Below are 19,993 nucleotides of genomic sequence, written 5' to 3' on the forward strand. Positions count from 1 at the left end.
AGATGTCAAATCTACCCAAACTGACTTACAGATTCAATACAATACCAATTAAAATCCCAAAAACTTACTTCACAGAAACAGAAAAGCCAATAACCGAATTTATTTGGAAGGGAAAGGTGCCCCAAATAGCTAAAAATATCTTGAGAAAAAAGAATGAAGTGGGAGGTCTCACACAACATGACTTTAAAGCATATGACGAAGCTACAGTGGTCAAAGCTGTATATATATACAGTGGTATATACATTTGACGCTTACAAATGGTGCTTAGAGAACTGGATATCTGTGTGCAAAAGAATGAGAGAGGATCCATATCTCACACCCTATACAAAAATAAACTCAAAATGGATCAAAGACCTAAACATTAGATCTAAGACCATAAATCTTTTAGAAGAAAACATAGGGAAAGTATCTCATAAAATTTGTAATAGGTGATTTCCTAGACTTTACATCCAAAGACCGAGCACTGAAAAAAGAAATAGATAAACAGGAACTCCTCAAAATTAAACACTTTTGTACATCAAAGAACTTTTGTCAAGAAAGTAAAAAAAGGCAGCCTATACAATGGGAGACAGACAAAACTTGGAATTCACATATCAGATAAGGGTTTAGTATCCAGAATATATATAGAGATTCTTCAACTCAACAACAAAAAGTCAACAACCCAATTAAAAAATGGACAAAAGATATAACAGGCACTTCTCAGAAGAGAAAATACAAACGGCTAAAAGGCACATCAAAAGATGCTCTACTTCACTGGCTATTAGAGAAATGCAAATCAAAACCACAATGAGATATCATCTGACATGACTACAATGGCCATTACCAAAAAAGCAAAAAAAGACAAGTGCTAGAGAGTATGGGGAGAAAGAAGCACACTTAACCACTGTTGGTGAGAATGTAAAAAGTTATAACTGCTCTGGAATGCAGTTTGGCAGTTTCTCAGGAAGCTAAATATAGAATTGCCATAGAAATACCAGCAATCCCATAGCTAGATATATATTCAGAGGACATGAGGGCAAGGACACAAATGGACATTTGCACACCAATGTTTAAGGCAGTGTTATTTACAATTGCGAAGAGACAGAAACAGCCCAAATGTCCATCAATAGATGAGTGGCTAAACAAAGCTGTGGTATATACATTTGACAGAATATTACGCAGCTGTAAGGACGAATAAAGTCATGAAGCATGTAAAGACATGGATGGACCTCAAAGACACTATGCTGAGTGAAACTAGCCAGAAACAAAAGGACAAATACTGTATGGTCTCACTAATATAAAACTAGCATTAATGAGTGAACTTGGATAACTGAAGTTAAGAATACAGGTTATCAGGAGATAAAAACAGGGTAGAGATTCGGCAATTGGTGCTGAAGGAATACAAACTGTGGAATAGGATTGACTGTAAAAATTCAGAAATGGATAGCACAATATTACCTGATTTTAGCACAATAATATAAGTACACTGAATGAAGTTGAATGTGAGTATGACAGAGGGAGAAGGGTTGGGGGCATGTATGAAACCGGAAGGAGAGTTAAAGGATAAAGACTGAGACAGTATAATTTAGGAATGCCTACAGTGGACAATGATGGTAATTAATGCACAAATTAAAAAACATTTCTGCATGAGGGAGAACAAATGAATGTCAGTACTGCAGGGTGTTAAAAACAGATGGCATATGGGAAAAGTACAATCAATGCAAGCTAGGGTCTATAGTCAACAGAAACGTTGTAATATGCTTCCACTGAATGTAACAAAGGCATTATGCCAAAACTAAATGTCAACAGCAAGAGGCATCGGAAAGAAGTATGGATTCTTTATAAAAGAAAAGGAAATGGCTTCAGATAGAGTATGGTGGCAAAGGCATGTCTATACACTTAGGTTGGATTGTATGATGTGTGAATAAAACTGTTTAAAAATGAACAGAGAGAAAAAAAGTGCCAGAGAAAATACAGATAAAGAGATGTACCTATTCACAGCTAATAGGGAAACTGAGAGATGCAGCACCTTTGAGGGCAGTGTGGTTCTACAGGAGGCTAGGTCTGGGGTTACCATATGACCCTGAAATGCCACTGCTCAGTATATAACAGTAGGAACTGTGTGTGGGAACACTAATGGACATGCACACTGGTGTTTATGGCGGCAGTATTTCCAATTCACAATGAATGGAGACGGCCTTAGGGTACAGTGACAGAGGAAAGGAAGGAAGAAATGTCGTGTATACATACAATGGACTACTGAGCTCTGCATGAAGGAATGAAGTTGTGAGGCATACAACTAGGTGGGTGAACCTCGGGGAGAGTATGCTGAATGAAATGTCAGAAGCAAAAAGACAAATATTATGCCTCAATCAAATGGACTAATAATAATATAAAAACTTGGTGAACTAAAGTCGAGAGAATGGGTTATAAGGTTGGGGCCTATTGTAAGGGGTCCTAGATTGTAAACTCTTACAGCAGTAACATATATTCAGGAGATGTAACTATTAATTTTCAATTCTGAGATACTGAGCTGTTTGTATATAACACAGTCGTTCCCAGAAACTTCAGGTATTTATGTAACATATAAGACTCATAGAGCTCTGATGCTATGAAAATCAGAAATACCTGATATAGGAACTGTTTAAAAAGCTGAAAAAGGGATCAGACTTCAACGAGAGATATGAAGAAAGCTGATCTGGATAGGACCAAGGTATATCAGAATACAAGGTAAAATATCACTTCTATTGACACTTATTGGCCTAAATCAAGCATCTTGATGCTAGGGGGCTGGGAATTGGAGCCTTTCTGTGTGCCCAGGAGAAAAATGAATGAGTTTGGTGAACACATGGCATTTTCTCTGCTATATAGGTCTGTAAATTTGGGTTTCTGTTCACTAGCCAGAGGTTGGCTGTCCATCAGAATTCATTCTTTATGAGACTTTGAGTCATGAGTGAAGTGATTTAAGGACTGAATCAACTGGGAAAATACATCCCAGCCTCTGAGCCCCAAGAGATCTCCAGATTGGTCTAGCTTCACTGACCAACTCATCCCCAACTTAGCCAGAACAGCCCTGAATTGTCTCCAGAATTGCTAAGTTATATTACCCGCACAGCTTCAATTTTATTAGAAAATCCTTTGCTGAATATCCAAGGAAGGAAGCTTTCCTGACTATTCTATTTGCCTCCCCAGATGGACTCTTTTATTTTAATTCTTTTTCATCTTTCATCTCTTTTTTTATTTACAACTCAAAATTTCCCATTTAGCCAATGTCTATTATCCCAACTTTCTCAAACTTCAAACAGAAACTCTGCTTGTACTAAGTAGTAACTCCTTCTCTTCTCTCCACCCCTGGCTCCTGGTGACTCTGTATGTACCATCCATCTCTAAAAATAAGCATATTATGTAAGCGATATCATACAGTGTTTGCCTTTTTGTTTCTCACTTATTTCACTCAACAGTATGTCTTCAAGTTTCATTATGTTGTAGGACATGCCAGACCTCTATTTCGTTTTACCAGCTGCCTGGTGTTCCATTGTATGTGTAGACCACACTTTGTGACCGCATTCATTGTTGGTGGACACTTGGGTTGCTTCTACCTTTTGGCAATTCTGAATGGTGCTGCTATAAACATTGGTGTACAAATAAAAAAAAAAAAAAAAAAGAATACAAGGTAAAGGATGATATCGTCCATATTTTAAAACTTCAACTTCTGTGTGAGACTAAAGGGAGAGATGTTTAATTGGGGCAAAATTTATATTTTGGGTAGTTCATTGCTTAATTTAACTTGTATGCTCAATTTAGTTGAACACCATAAGTACATATCATCTTGAATAGGGCATGCGATTATGTTGGTTTGTACAGGTTAGTCTAGTGCCTCAATTAAGTCCCAGAGTGAGATGGCCAATGAATAAAGAAGTACTTGCAAAGTCCCCTTGGGGGACTAGGGAGAAAGGAGGAAATATCTGACTTTCCCATTTGGAAAATTTCTGATATTCTCATAAGCAATGGGGACAGCCAAATCAACAGGCCAAACCCTGGATACTGAGGTTCGCACCTATCAAACACTTCTTCCGGCAAAGGATAGGCTAAGGATACTTAAACACAGGCCTCAAGAGTCACCCCAGAGAATCTCTTTTGTTGCTCAGATGTTGCCTCTCTCTCTCTAACCCAATTTAGGTGAACTCCCTGCCCTCCCCACCTACGTGGGACATGACTCCCAGGGATGTAAATCTCCCTTGCAATATGGGACAGAAATTCCGGGATGAACAGGGACCTGGCATCAAGGAATTGAGAATGCCTTCTTGACCAAAAAAGGGAAGAGAGAAATGAGACAAAATAAAGTTTCAGTGACTGACAGATTTCAAACAGAGTTGAGAGGTTATCCTGGAGGTTATTCTTATGCATTAAATAGAAATCCCTTTTTAGTTTATGGTATATTGGAGTTGCTAGAGGGAAGTACCTGAAACTGTTGAGCTATGTTCCAGCAGCCCTGATTCTTGAAGACGATTGTATATAGATATAAGGTTACAACATGACTGTGTGATTGTGAAAAACTTGTGTCTGATATTCCTTTTATCCAGGGTATGGGCAGATGAGCAAAAAAATATGGATAAGAAAAAAATCAATAAGGGGGGACAAAGGGTAAAAATTGAGCAGATGGAAATACTAATGGTCAATGAGAGAGATGTGTAAAGTGTATGGTATGTATGAGTTTTTTCTTTTTATTTCTTTTTCTGGAGTGATGCAAGTGTTCTAAAAAATGATCACAGTAATGAATACAAAACTGTGATGATATTGTAAGCCACTGATTGTACACCATGTATGTGTGTGAAGATTTCTCTCTCTCTCTCTACATATATAGATAGATAGATAGAATTTTTTTTTTTTTTTTTTTTTTTGCATAGGCAGGCACTGGGAATCTAACCCAGGTCTCTAGTATGGTCAATAAAAATATATATATTTTTAATGGACAAAGTATATGCAACTAAATATATGAAAAGATGCTCAAAGACACCTATAATTAAAGAAAAGCAGCACAAGAAATGATATACTCTTTTAACCAACAGATTCACAGAAACTAAAATTACTGATGAAATCCAATGGGCAAGTGTGTGGGAAATATAATTTAATACATGTATGTCCTCTGAGAAGAAATACAGACATATTCATACACAAACATGCACTATACTGTATAAGTGCTTATATGTGTATGTGTTTTTGCTTATAAATGTATTAAATATCATTAGACATTTAGAAACTTATAACATTGATGATTATCCCTGGGGAGGGTTTCTAAGGGTTTGTATAAGGAAAGCTTAAACATATATACTGATATATACGGGGGAAATTTCTGGGAAGATTCACAAGAAACTCTTAACAGTGATAACTCTGGGGGGGTTATTGTGGAACTTTTACTTTCTATATTATATACTTCTGTACTGTACTTTTTATTCATTTTCTCTTCTACTGGGCCTATTATTTTTTTAAGAGAAAGAATGGTTAAGAGAAATGAATTTGGGTTGCAGAACACAAGGGCTTATAGTACCTTTGGTATAAAACCTTCCTCAATTCACAGTATATACCATTCTCTCTCTCCTCATTTCCTCAGATTCATTATATAGTCAAACCAATATGCCAGACTTACAGAAAATGGAGGCAGAAGGAATAACCTTGATGGCTGAATAAAAATCTCCTCCCAAGCAAACAAAAGGGCCAGTTACTGGCTGCTCCTCATTCTGTAATGACCCGCCTTCCTGAATAAAGAGTTGCATTTATCCCTAACATTCTCAATAAAGGTAGGGATTGATTACGGTTTTACAAAATGTCCTGAGAGGTACTTTATCCACATACCAACTCAAAAGAATTGTTTAAAATTCACCTGGGCTTAAGATGCAATATGCTGTTTATCCAGTTATTCATTCAACTTAGAGAATCGAACGAGGCAGTCCTTCAGCATTTAATCTAGGTTTTAAATTCCCTAAGAAAGACTCTTAACCCTCAAACATCATTCCAAACTCCTTTTTTTAAATCAAAAAACACTTAGAAGGAAAAATATAAAGGTTTTATTTTCAGCATTTAAACATAAATGTTGGGTACTTAGGGTCCTATTTAAAAAGATGCCTGACGTAAGATCTCATTGGTTTGTACAGGTTAGTGTGATGCCCCAATATATCCGAGTAATTTGGGCAGAGTATTTGCAAAGTTTCCTTGGGATAATGGGAAGAAAGGAGGAAATATTAAACTTTCCCATTTGAGGAATTTCTGATATTCCTGCAAACGATGGGGACAACCAACTCAATAAGCTGAGCCCTCAATCCTGGGGTTCGCCCCTATGAAAGTTATTCCTGCAAAGAAGCTAATCCTATTAAGATTAGGCCTAAGGCGGGTCAAGATGGCAGCTTATGTGCGCATTTTAGTTCGTCCTCCAGAACAACTACTAAATAACCAGAAACAGTATAGAACAGCAACTGGGGCCACATCAGTGACCAGACACACAGCGTATTCCAGTCTGGACCAGCTGAACTGGCTGCGAGCCCCCACAGAACCATGAGTTCCCAAAGCTGCGGCGGTTGGCGCCCCTCCCCTGCAGGCTGCTTCCCAGAGGGGAAAGGAAAGAGACTTTACCAGCAGCAGGGGCTGAGCACAATTAAATGCCAATTGTGGAATTAATAAACAAATTCTGACTACTAAAAATAGGCCCCCAGCTTAGGTGAACCTGGCCAAAGCAGAGGTCGCTTATTTTTGCCCCGGCACCAAGGGGGCAGGGTTGATGGGAAAAGGAGGAACAAAAAGAAGGAAACAGAGGTTTATGTGGCTGTGTTTCTACAAAGGCTTGACTGCCTTTGGATACAGCGGCAGGACTTCTCAGGCTGCAACTGCTCCAGGCATAGGCAGAAACAAGCTCCTTCCAGCCTGTGCCTTCCCCAGAGGAGGGGTGAAGCCCAACTCAGGTGGAATCCCTCCCTCAAGGAATTCAGACCCCAGGGCTTGGTAATTTGAAGCCATTAAAAACAGCCTACAACCTCTCCTCTGTCTCCACCATGCCCCCAGCAGGGAGAGTCTGCCAAAGTTAAAGGTGCCACATCATCTTATGCTGGTGGGATCTGCAGGCAGACAAGCACCACATACTGGGCAGGATAAGAAAAACAGAGTCCAGAGACTTCACAGAAAAGTCTTTTAACCTGCTGGGTCTCACCCTCAGGGAAAACTGACGCAGGTGACTCCTTCCCCCTGATAGGAGGCCAGTTTAGTCCGGGAAAACCTGGATGGAGCCTATAATACTTAGGCAGACCCTCCTAAGGGTGGAGGGAAAAAGGCACCGTACAAGCGGGGCAAGAAACAAGAAAACAAGAACCGAAAAATTATCCTCTCTTAAACAAAACCTAAGCTAGAGGTCCAGAAAAAGCTGAACTGAATGTCAAAGAACAGACAGACAACAAATTCATCCAGCAAGAAAACCCTAGGTAAGAGAAGGGAAAGCGGGCGGGCCATGGTGGCTCAGCAGGCAAGAATGCTTGCCTGCCATGCCCGAGGACCCGGGTTCGATTCCCAGTGCCTGCCCATGTTTTAAAAAAAAAAAAGAGAAGGGAAAGCAATCTCCAGAATAAACCAATTAAGGTAATTAAATGTCTAGACACCAGCAAAAAATAACAAATCACACCAGGAAAATTGAAGATATGGCCCAGTCAAAGAAACAAACCAACAATTCAAATGACATACAGGAGCTGAAACAATTAATTCAGAATATACAAACAGACATGGAAAACCTCATCAAAACCCAAATCAATGAATTGAGGGAGGATATGAAGAAGGCAAGGAATGAACAAAAAGAAGAAATCGAAAGTCTGAAAAAACAAATCACAGAACTTATGAGAATGAAACACACAGTAGAAGAGATGAAAAAAACAATGGAAACCTACAATGGTAGATTTTGAGAGACAGAACATAGGATTAGTGAACTGGAGGACGGAACATCTGAAATCTGACAAGAAAAAGAAACTATAGAGAAAAAAATGGAAAAATATGAGCAGGGACTCAGGGAATTGAAGGACAATGTGAAGCGCACAAATACACGTGCTGTGGGTGTCCCAGAAGGAGAAGAGAAGGGAAAAAGAGGAAAAACTAAGGGAGGAAATTATCACTGAAAATTTCCCAACTCTTATGAAGGACTTAAAATTACAGATCCAAGAAATACAGCGTACCCCAAAGAGAATAAATCCAAATAGAAGTACTCCAAGACATTCACTAATCAATATGTCAGAGGTCAAAGAGAAAGAGGATCTTGAAAGCAGCAAGAGAAAAGCAACCCATCACATACAAAGGAAGCCCAATAAGACTATGCGCAGATCTCTCAGCAGAAACCATGGAGGCGAGAAGACAGTGGGATAATATATTTAAATTATTAAAAGAGAAAAACTGCCAACCAAGAATTCTATATCCAGCAAAACTGTCCTTCAAAAATGAGGGAGAAATTAAAACATTTTCAGACAAAAAATCACTGAGAGAATTTCTGACCAAGAGACCAGCTCTGCAAGAAATACTAAAGGAAACACTAGAGACAGATAACGAAGACAGAAGAGAGAGGTGTGCAGAAGAGTGTAGAAAGGAAGACTATGTGTAAAGGTAAAAAGAAGGAAAATTAGATATGACGTATAAAATCCAGAAGGGAAAATAGAAGAAAGTACTACCCATGCAGTAATAACACTGAATGTTAATGGATTAAACTCTCCAATCAAAAGACATAGTCTGGCAGAATGGATTAAAAAACAGGACCCATCTATATGCTGTCTCTACTCAAAGGACATGAGGGCAAGGACACAAATGGACATTTACACACCAATGTTTATAGCAGCATTATTAACAATTACCAAGAGATGGAAACAGTCAAAATGTCCATCAACAGACAGTTGGCTAAACAAACTGTGGCATTTACATAAGATGGAATATTATGCAGTTGTAAGACAGAATAAAGTTATGAAGTATGTAACAACATGAATGGACCTTAAGGACATTATGCTGAGTGTGATTAGCCAAAAACAAAAGGACAAATATTGTATGGTCTCACTGATATGAACTGACATTAGTGAATAAACTTGGAATTTTTTTGGTAACAGAGACCATCAGGAGATAGAAACAGGATAAGATATTGGGTAATTGGAGCTGAAGGGATACAAATTGTGCAACAGGACTGAATATAAAAAGTCAGAAATGGACAGCACAATATTACCTAACTGTAATACAATTATTTTAAAACACTGAATGAAGCTGCATATGAGAATGATAGAGGGAGGAGGGCTGAGGCATATGAAATCACAAAGAAAGATAGACGATAAAGATTGAGATGGTATAATCTAGGAATGCCTAGAGTGTATAATGACAGTGACTAAATGTACAAATTTTAAAAATGTTTTTGCACGAGGAAGAACAAAAGAATGTCATTACTGCAGTGTGCTGAAAATAGATGGTAATTAATGTTTTAAAATTTCAACTTATGTGTGAGACTAAACCAAAAAATGTTTACTTGGTACAAATTTATACTTTGACTAGTGCATCTCCTAATATAACTTATGTAGATAGTTGGTTGAACCCCTTAAGTACATGGAACTTTTGTATAGGACATGAGATTTTGTTGGTTTGTCCAGGTGATGCCCTGATGAATTCCAGAGTGATTTGATCAGTGAGTGGGAAAGTATTTGCAAAGTCCCCTTCAGGGAATGGTGAGAATGGGGGAAAACTCAAATTTCCCAAGTTGAATTCCTGATATTCTCACAAGCAGTGTGGGCAACCAAAGCTATAGGCTGAGCCCCCAGTCTTGGGGTTTGTTCATATAAACTTAACCCCACAGGGGATAGGTCAAGCCTACTTAAAATTAGGCCTAAGACTCACCCCCAAGAGAACCTCTTTTGTTGCTCAGATGTGGCCTCTCTCTCCAGCCAACACAGCAAGCAAACTCACCACCCTCCCCCTCTCTACGTGGGGCATGACTCCCAGGGGTGTGGATCTTCCTGGCAATGTGGGACAGAAATCCCAGAATGAGCTGAGATTCAGCATCAAGGGATTGAGAAAACCTTCTCGACCAAAAGGGGAAAGAGTGAAATGAGACAAAGTGTCAATGGCTGAGAGATTCCAAACAGAGCTGAGAGGTTATCCTGGAGGTTATTCTTACGCATTAAGTAGATACCACCTTGTTAATCAAGATGTAATGGAGAGGCTGGAGGGAAGTGCCTGAAAATGTAGAGCTGTGTTCCAGTAGCCATGTTTCTTGATGATGATTGTATAATGATAGAACTTTCACAATGTGATTGTGTGATTGTGAAAACCATGTGTCTGATGCTCCTGTTATCTACCTTGTCAACAGATGAGTAGAACATATGGAATAAAAATAAATAATAGGGGGAACAAATGTTAAAATAAATTTAGTTTTATTTCCATTAGCTGCTTTTACTCTTAAAAAAAATAAAAATAAATAAATTTAGTTTGAAATGCTAGTGATCAATGAAAGGGAGGGGTAAGGGGTATGGTATGTAAAATTTTTTTTCTGTTTTTGTTTTATTTTTCTGTTGTCTTTTTGTTTCTTTTTCTGAATTGATGCAAATGTTCTGGGAAATGATCATGATAATGAATATGCAACTATGTGATGATACTGTGAATTGCTGAGTGTATGTGTTGAGAATATTTGTGTTTCTTTCTTGTAATTTTTTTTTTAATTAATAAAAAATTTTAAAAAAAGATTAGGCCTAAGAGTCACCCCCAAAGAACCTCTTTTGTTGCTAGATATGGCCTCTCTCTCTAAGCCAATTTGGCAGGTGAACTCACTGCCCTCCCTCCTATGTGGGACATGACTGCCAGGGATGTAAATCTCCCTGGCAATATGGGACAGAACTCCCAGGAATGAGGCAGGACCTGACATCATGGATTTGAGAAAGCCTTCTTGACCAAAAGGGGGAAGAGAGACACAAGACAAAATTAAGTTTCAGTGATGGAGAGATTTCAAACAGAGACAAGAGGTTATCCTGGAGGTTATTCTTATGCATTACATAGATATCCCTTTTTAGTTCATGGTGTATTGGAGCTGCCAGAGTGAAATACCTGAACTGCTGAATTGTGTTCCAGTAGCCTTGATTTTTGAAGTTGATTGCATAACTATATAGCTTTGATAATGTGACCATGTGATTGTAAAAACCTTGGGCCTGATGCTCCTTTTTATCTATGACATGCACAGATGAGTGAAAAAATAAATAAATAATGGGGGGATAAAGGGTAAAAAAAATTGGGTAGACTGAAATATTAGTGATCACTAAGAGGGAGGGGTTAGGGGTATAGGATGTTATGAGTTTTTCATTTTATTTCTTTTTCTGGGGTGATGCAAATGTTCTAAAAATGATCATGGTGATGAACTATGTGATGATATTGTAAGCCACTGATAGTATACTATGGAAGGATGTATGTGTGTTAAGATTTCTCAATAAAAATATTTTTTAAAAACAATAATCCGCCCCCCAAAAAAGAAGAAAAAAAAACGATGTCTGAGTAAAATGAGGAAAGCACACAGAAGGACACTTTATGAAATAACTAGAAATAGCAAATTCACAGAAATGGAAAGTTGATTAGAGGTTGTCTGGGAGTGGAGGGGGGTGGCGAAGAGAAGTTGTTTCTTTAAAGTGTTTTTAAATTTTGGAAATTTCTAAATAAAATTTTAAAAGAGAGAAGAGAGGCCTGCGCTGAACCAGTGCTCATTTCTCAGCCACATAAGTAGAGGCATTTACAGAGTTCCCAGGCAAACCTTCATCCTCTGGCTCTTCAATGTCAGTATCACTGCTAGCCAGTTCCTCTTCACCATCAACACTATCTCCCTCCTCCAGGACACTGTCCGCGTCGGAATGACTTTGTCCACTGCTTTCTGAAGCCGTCGCTCTCTTGACTGTTCTAGAATGGCACAGTTCAGAATTAAGGATCTGGGCTGACAGAGGAGCTATTCAACTTCATTGCATACATGTCAATTCTGCAATGATGGGAGCAGGGAAAAGACACAATAACTCAGAGACAATCCTAAGTCTTTCTCTGTTGTCTCAGAACAGGCTGAGCTGCTTACCTCTTCTGAATTTTCATGGACTTGGTCACCTTTGACTCTTTATCCTCTTTCTCTTCCTCCTTTTCCTCTCCCCCATCATGATCACCATCAACCTCAATATCATCATTATCATCATCATCATCATCATCCTCTTCCTCTTCCATATCCTCTTCCTTCCTGCTAATCTCTTTACCTGATTTCTGATGATCAGGTTCTGGGCACTTCTTCTCACCTAGAGGGAGGTAAAGAACGTTTGGAGTTCATTTAGTTTTCAAAACAAGGTAACTAATATCCAAGTTCTGAGTGTCTTTGTTTTTTAAAAATCTCATATATTTTTCTTATTATACGTAAAAGGAGAGAGTATTAGGGGAAAAAGGCAAAAATAACAACCAATAAGAAAATAAACCTCCATCATTTAGATTTCTTTGGAATTTGTCCCACTCATCAAAAGCCTGAAATTTAACCTGACTCAGAATCAGAGACAGCAACTGAGCCACCCTAAAAAGGCTACCACCTAGATACACTACGGCCAGTACAAAGCTCACCAGTTCTTAACTTTAACCTCAGTGCATTCTGTGCTCTGAAATCCTGGTGACTTAAAAGCCAATTGTTTTCTTAAAAAAACTAAAGATTTAAGTTTCTTTTTTCTTTACATTCCATCATTTCCTATTATGAAAGCTTCTGAAAGGATAGCAAATACAGAGGACAGTGAACTCAGACTGCACTCCTCACTCATATCTAACCCCTAGGAGTGGGCTTCGACACAAAAGATCCTATGTTTCGGGACCAGAAGACTAAATGGTACCATATGAATTGACAAACAGCTCTGAGCTCATTTCTTAGCCTATGGAATTCAGTTTTCCTAATCGTGAGTCTCATTCCTTTGGTTAATATTGTGCTTCTGATATTTCCAGCTGAATATTCTTACTGATAAACAGGTTCTTTTATACATACGGGGAACCTGTTTATCAGTAAGTGTATATATATATACACACACACACATATATGTATATGTATATATATTTTTATTTTGGTAACATAAATGTTTATTCTAAATTGTGGTAACATATATATATATATATATATCTGACATATATATAAATAAACATGAAATTTACCATTTTAACCATTTTTAACAGTATACTTCAGTGGTATTAATTCATTCACAATATTGTGCTACTATCATCACCATCCACTCACTACCAAGATTTTCTCACGATCTAAAATAGACATTCTGATCCCATTAAGCAATAACTCCTCACAGTCCCTTCACCCCAATCCCTGGTAACATCTACCCTACTTTCTGTCTCTATGAATTTGCTTACTGTAGCTACTTCTCGAAAATGGACTCATATAATAGCTATACTTTTGTGCCTGGCTTATTTCACTCAACAAAATGACTTCAAAGACCACTGATATTTTAGCTGTATCAGTACTTTTTTCCTTTGTAAGGCTGAGTAATATTCTTTGTATGTAAGTACCACATTTTGTTTTTCCATTCATCTGTTGATGGGTACTTAGATACCTGATACTCTTTACTAGAGGCACAAGAGTTGTTTTCACACTCTCCACACTCTCACCCCAGGACAAACAATCCCTTTGCTCAGCTCCACCATATCTTACCTGAAGCAGAGACAAACTGTATGTCTTTATATTTATCCTTAGCCACGGCCCAATCCACAGCCACTGTCCGCCCTGTGAGACAGAAAAGTGGTATCAGAAAGGCTTTCTCCCTTTCAATACCCTTATTTCCTGTAAATGCCTTCCTATTCACTAAATCTAGTAATAGAACCAGTGGAGAAATTACCAATTCAGAAAATATCAGTCCTAAATAAAGCTTCCAGCCACTGCCTACTCCTTTTAACCTTTAACCTCTTTATCAATGAACAGAAATTTTGCCTTTCTACACAGCTATCACAACTGAGTGAAAAATAAAGGATCAGTACAGTGCTTTCAGTTAGACTAGCAAGTTTTCAGTTAGACCAGTAAGAAGCAAAACAGGTATTCTGGAATACTGCACACCTTATTCACAAGTAAGGAAGCCTCTAAGCCAATCCCTTCTATAAGTACAGTACCTGGTAAATCAATACCTAGAGTAGCCTCACAGTCCAATTTACTATCCCAAGGTTGCTCAAAAGCGATCATAACCAAGAAAGAGGAACCTGCATTTCCCACACCCCACAGACACCAACTTATATCTATCAGTGATTATTTCAGGGACATTTTCCTTAGGGATTTAAAAGAACACTCATCAGCAAATAAAGGAAAGAGAATCCTGGCATGGTTTCTTTTAAATTTAATCCTAAAATAAATACTAGGAGTATTTCACCTCAACAACTTTTATATTAGCAGTAAGACTCTCAACTGTGTGAATAGTTACTTTTTAAAAATGAAAAAAGTGGGTTACTGTGCTAATGCACCCAAACAGCAGAAACATCTAGGTCAACAGTGTAGGTATAGAAAATTACCTTTTATCTCTTTCAAATTCATGCCTTTGAGAGCTTTTCCTGCTTCTAGGAGGTTCTTGAACTGAACAAAAGCAAAACCACGCATTTTTCCATCTGTTTGCAGGTATAAAAAGAAGACAGAGTCAGCAATGGGGAGCCAACAGACCGCTAAGAGTTAGAAAGAAACCACAGCACCTCAGACTATCCCCAAAGCAATAGGCTACATGTTCCTCTTAATATCCTTTTACTTGGGCCTGGGAAAAGCAATGCATTTTCTAAAACTTTAGCTAGTCTTCTAAACTAATTTTGAATCAAATAAAAATACCTTCAGGGGAATAAGCATTACTATTTGAGTTTTTATTACTTGTCAAAAACTATGCCAGATACTTTATATATATAGTATAATCTAAACTGTGATATGAACCTTGTATTTCGATTTCAAATGCTGCTTAGATCACAGATAATATGGAAAAAGAAATGTTAAATATTCTTAATCTGTACCAAATGAAGGTTTGCTGGTACCTGGCTTTCTGGGGATGTTTACTTCCAGGACTGCTCCAAACTGAGTAAATATTGTCTTCAAGTCATTTTCTGAACACTGAAGTCAAAAGTGAGGAAATGAAAAGAGAGCTATAATTACATAAAACAAAAACACAAAACATCAACTACTAAGGTGGTTTACTACGAAGGGTTGAATATTTTTATTACTTTTTTAATTCTGAGACTAGGACACCAAGCCTTTCTGGATAGAAGACAACTTACTTTGTATCTAAGAGACAAAAGGACAGAAGTCAGAAGCTTTTATACAGCCCCCTCCCCTTTCCTGGTAATAATTCCCCTAAAAGGAATGCATCTTTACTTACACTTAGCAACCGTAATAACTTGTGGTTTATAAAGGTTCATCTTCTAAATTCAACAGGGCCAAGGTTCATTTCCAGAAGGAAAGAAGCCCAATTATACCATCCTGGTGAGGAGTTTCACCAACGAGGCATGCCTTAACTCCTACAGCATTTACAACAGGCATTGCTAGTTTTCTTCTGTCACTTACCTTAAAACTCAGGTTCCGAATAATTAATCTGGCTTTCTTATCTGCCACTTTGACTCTTTTAGACTCCAAATCCTTCTTTGGGGACACTGAATTTTCTAAAAAGTAAGAGATAATGTAATAATAAGTCTGGGCTCCAAAACTACCCACCTCTAGGCCCTGAGCATCACAAGAAAAAATGTACTATTTTTTCTGAAAAAAATACAGAGACATTTACCACAGGGTTAATTATGGCAATACCCTGGAACACTAGATTTTCCAGACTTAGAAGTAAACAAAGCCCTAAAATGAGTAACAAAATAAACTGGATGATTTAGGGCATCAAAAGGAAATTCAGGAAGCTTTAAGCTCCAGAAGCTACCTCTATGGCACATTATGCCTCTCTCTTTCATTATTATAGTGTTGCTCCTCACCCTGAGGGAAAACTCCCTTCAGTTACTAAAAACTCACCATTTTCCCCCTTTTCCTTCAATTTGCTCCTCAGTTTTCTCTTGGCAACAGTCACATTGATCTTGCAACCTTCAAAGGTGTTAATCTCTTTTAGGGCCCTCTGAACATCTTCCACCATAGAAAAAGTGACATAGCCAAAGCCTCGACATGCCTTACTCCCTAGAACAGTGTGGGAAGGAAGGGGAGTGAAAAAAATGAAGAGATTATTGGAAGCCAAGAACCTTAAACCATTAGATCCTCTAAGCCTAAACTAGCAGATATACTACTAGGCCAAACTGCTTTCGGTTTGGTAGAATTTTCAGAAAGGAAAGAAACAAGGTTGGCATTAGTAGCCCCTTCCCACTTTACTCACAACTATTAGGCTTCCTACCTCTTCTAATCTGGCATCTTCTGTTAGCTTTCCTGATAATCTTAAGAATATAGAAGATCTATGATATACATTAGGCCCCCAAACATAAGCGCTACAGCAAATAAAACCACCATCACCAGAGAAGGTAAGAAAGATACATATCGTAGTTTCAGAAATTAGAATATGATAAAGCACCCCTTCTTAGAACAGATCAGCAATGAATGCCTGAGGCCCTGACAAAAGAACCTCAAATTATAAACGGTGCTCCAGGAACATGAAGAGAATATTACTATCATTACTAACTCCTTAATATCAGTATCAAATTAAACCTTTCCAAAGCAGCTGGAAATTTCATCTCACTTTATCTTCAGAATATGCCAAAGTAGGTAAAGTGAATATTATCATCCCTTCTTTCTAAATGAGTAATTTGAGACAGAGGAAGGTAAGTGAATTGGTTAATGTCACACAGAGTCTGTAATTGAATTAATTTCTCATTATTAGCTCCATATTCTTTTGACATGACCCCCAAAAATATAATGTCTACAGAAAAGGATATTAGGGCTAAGCTGTTGAACAATTATAAATTATATCAACTTTAACCCATCCTTGCCCCTTCTTGGTATGCCTCTTTAGCTTAACATTTTTGTGCAGTAAAATTTTAAGCAACTGCATCAAAAAAGCCTGAACCAGTAGTCTGCCTACTAGCTAAAGAAGAAACAGAAACAGAGCTCACATGTTCTGCTTCTTTTTCAACTACATTCAAATCTGCTTCACGGTACAAGCCCTTTAACAAAGGACACTGAACCACATTAATGGATGAAAGTTGAAACTTGCACCAGGAAAGCAAACTATGATAAGGAGAGTGGTTTCTTTTTTTCTTGGAACTCATTCCTGCCCACTCACCTTTCAGAAAATAAAAACAAGAAAAATCAGGGCCTTTCCTGATTAGTGCAACCAGAAATGAAGCAGCTGAAAAGGGAAGGAGTTAAGCACCCAAATAAAAGCATGTACTCACAAGGCACTCTCATATACATTACTACTTGAACCCTCATAACCACCTTGTAAAATTACTCCCATTCTAAACAGAGGTAAAGTGACATGCCCGAGTCTTACTACTGAGTAAGAACTCATCCCCACGTCCCCTTCCTTCCATTCCACTAAATGCAGCACTCTTTCCAATACATCTCAGCTGCCTGGATAAGACGGTGCATCTTTTTAAAAGACAATAAGAAATTTTGTTAAGAATTTTAGACAATATACACAAGGTGTAAGGTTGCAGCCTATATTCTGAGGATCCAAAGCAGAATTTCCTTTCAGTGGTCTGCTCTACCCTGGTACACAACCACCTAGCACTTTTGCTAGGAAAAAAATTGCTCCTCAATGTTCTTTATTTACCACAACCCCAGTAAGGAATGTAATTTATATTGGAACCCAGTACACACATATATTCTTTATACAAAATGGAAATAAAAGTTTTGTGAACACTTGGCCTTTACCATATATGGATGTACTCCTCTATTCTATTTCATTAAAAAAAAATTTTCCAGTCATGACCCAGTCAAGATCAACTACTGGATAATGATCTGCAGTTTAAAAAGCCTTGCTGTATAGCAGTCCCATTCTCTCCTTCACATATAATTACTTAAAATAACAAAGAACTTGGCAGGTGCCACTGTATGGTAATCAGAACCATGTTTGCAATCCTAACTATAACTTCTGTTACAAACAAAATAGAAGCTAAGAATGGGGTGATTATCATCAGACTGTTAGTCTGTCCATTCACATACTCAGATACCTAAGGGGCTTTGTGGGGAGATAAAACAGATGCCAGTTCCCATCAGTTCTACTGAAAGGCATAGAGGCACCTACAGAGATAGCCTGGTGACCTGGAAGGAAGTCGTGAGTATGTATAGGATAATATCAGGATGCCCATCTTGGGTCCCCCTTGACAGCCTAGTTAAAAGGAGGGAAGACTTCTACAGTTAAAACCCAATTTCCGGGCGGGCCACGATGGCTCAGCAGGCAAGAATGCTCGCCTGCCATGCCAGAGGACCTGGGTTCGATTCCTGGTGCCTGCTCATGTGAAAAAAAAAAAAAAACCAATTTTCCTGTCCTCTACTATATGTCACCCCTCTCTCAGAACATGAAACAAACATCAGTATTCTAAAATCAATAAATCTCTCCAGTGGCACAAGCCAAAAACCTTGGGAGTGCAATTTAATGCCTCCTTTTCTCTCACAGCCCCTACACAATCATCAGCAAATCATCTCAGCTCTACCTTCAAAAAGATCCACACTCTGGAAGTTGTGAGATATGTAACTAGGTGAATGAACCTTAAGGACTTTACGTTGAACGAAATGTCAGAAACAAAAAGACAAATATTATCATGCCTCACACATATGGACTGACTATAACATAAAAACTCAGTAAATGAAATAACAGCAAGGGTTATTAGGTTGGGACCTATTGTAAAGGGTCCTAGATTGTAAGCTCGTACAGCAGTAACATATATTCAAGAAGCTGTAACTGTTATTTCTAAATTCTGTGATACTGAGCTGTAACCTGGTCGTTTCCAGAAACTTTGGGTATTTGTGTGACACCTGAGACTCAGAGTTAGAGCTCTGAAGCTATGAGAGTCAGCAGTACCCCATACAGGAACTGTTTAAAAAGTTGAAAAGAGATCATACTTCAACTAGAGATATGAAGAAAGCTGATCTGGATAAGACTAAGGTATATCAGAATACAGGGTAAAGGATGATATCGCCCATATTTTAAAACTTCAACTTCTGTGTGAGACTAAAGGGAGAGATGTTTAATTGGAGCAAAATTAATACTTTGGGTAGTACATTTCCTAATTTAACTTGTATGGTCACTTTAGTTGAACACCATAAATATATGTAATCTTAAACAGGGCATGAGATTATGCTGGTTTGTCCGGGTTAGTGTAATGCTCCATTATAACCCAGAGTAATTTGGGCAGTGAATAAAAAAGTATTTGTAAAGTCCTCTTGGGGGGCTGGAGAGAAAGGAGGAAATATTCAGCTTGCCCATTTGGAGAAATTTCTGATATTCCCGCAAGCAGTGGGGACAACCAAATCAATTAGCTGAGCCCTCAATCTTGGGGTTTGCCCCTATGAAACTTCTTCCTGCAAAGGACAGGTAAGCCTACTTAAAATTATGCCTAAGAGTCACTCCCAGAGAACCTCTTTTGTTGCTCAGATGTGCCCTCTCTCTCTAACCCAATTCAGCAGGTGAACTCACAGTCCTCCCCACTACGTGGGACAGAACTGCCAAGGGTGTAAATCTCCCTGGCAACATGGGACAGAACTCCCAGGATGAGTCTGAACCCAGCATCATGGGATTGAGAAAAGGTTCTTGACCAAAAGGGGAAAGAGAGAAATGAGACAAAATAAACTTTCAGCAGCTGAGAGATTTCAAACAGAGTTGAAAGGTTTTTCTGGAGATTATTCATATATATTATATAGATATTCCTTTTAGTTTACAGTATTTTGGAGTGACTGGAGTGAAGTACCTGAAACTAGTGACCTGTTTTCCAGTAGCCTTGATTCTTGAAGATGAGTGTATAAAGATACAGCTTTTACAATAAAGGAATAAAAAAGATCCACATTCCAACCACTTTTTACCACCTC

General features: G+C 38.2%; 1 protein-coding gene across 3 annotated transcripts in view; it reads right to left on the reverse strand.

Annotated features, from left to right (window-relative positions):
• Positions 1–19,993, reverse strand: part of RBM28 (RNA binding motif protein 28) — a 71,560-nt gene that overhangs the window by 50,126 nt on the left and 1,441 nt on the right. For all 3 annotated transcript variants that reach the window (XM_077124647.1, XM_077124558.1, XM_077124493.1), the window contains exons 2-8: positions 15,995–16,153; positions 15,548–15,642; positions 15,022–15,097; positions 14,521–14,613; positions 13,676–13,747; positions 12,074–12,284; positions 11,765–11,907 (exon numbers count right to left, since the gene is read on the reverse strand). In XM_077124647.1, coding sequence (XP_076980762.1) covers positions 11,765–11,907; positions 12,074–12,284; positions 13,676–13,747; positions 14,521–14,613; positions 15,022–15,097; positions 15,548–15,642; positions 15,995–16,153 — 849 coding nt within the window. The remainder of the gene's footprint in view (positions 1–11,764; positions 11,908–12,073; positions 12,285–13,675; positions 13,748–14,520; positions 14,614–15,021; positions 15,098–15,547; positions 15,643–15,994; positions 16,154–19,993) is intronic.

This window comes from Tamandua tetradactyla, chromosome 1 (genome assembly GCF_023851605.1).
Source record: "Tamandua tetradactyla isolate mTamTet1 chromosome 1, mTamTet1.pri, whole genome shotgun sequence".
NCBI classification, from domain to species: domain Eukaryota; kingdom Metazoa; phylum Chordata; class Mammalia; order Pilosa; family Myrmecophagidae; genus Tamandua; species Tamandua tetradactyla.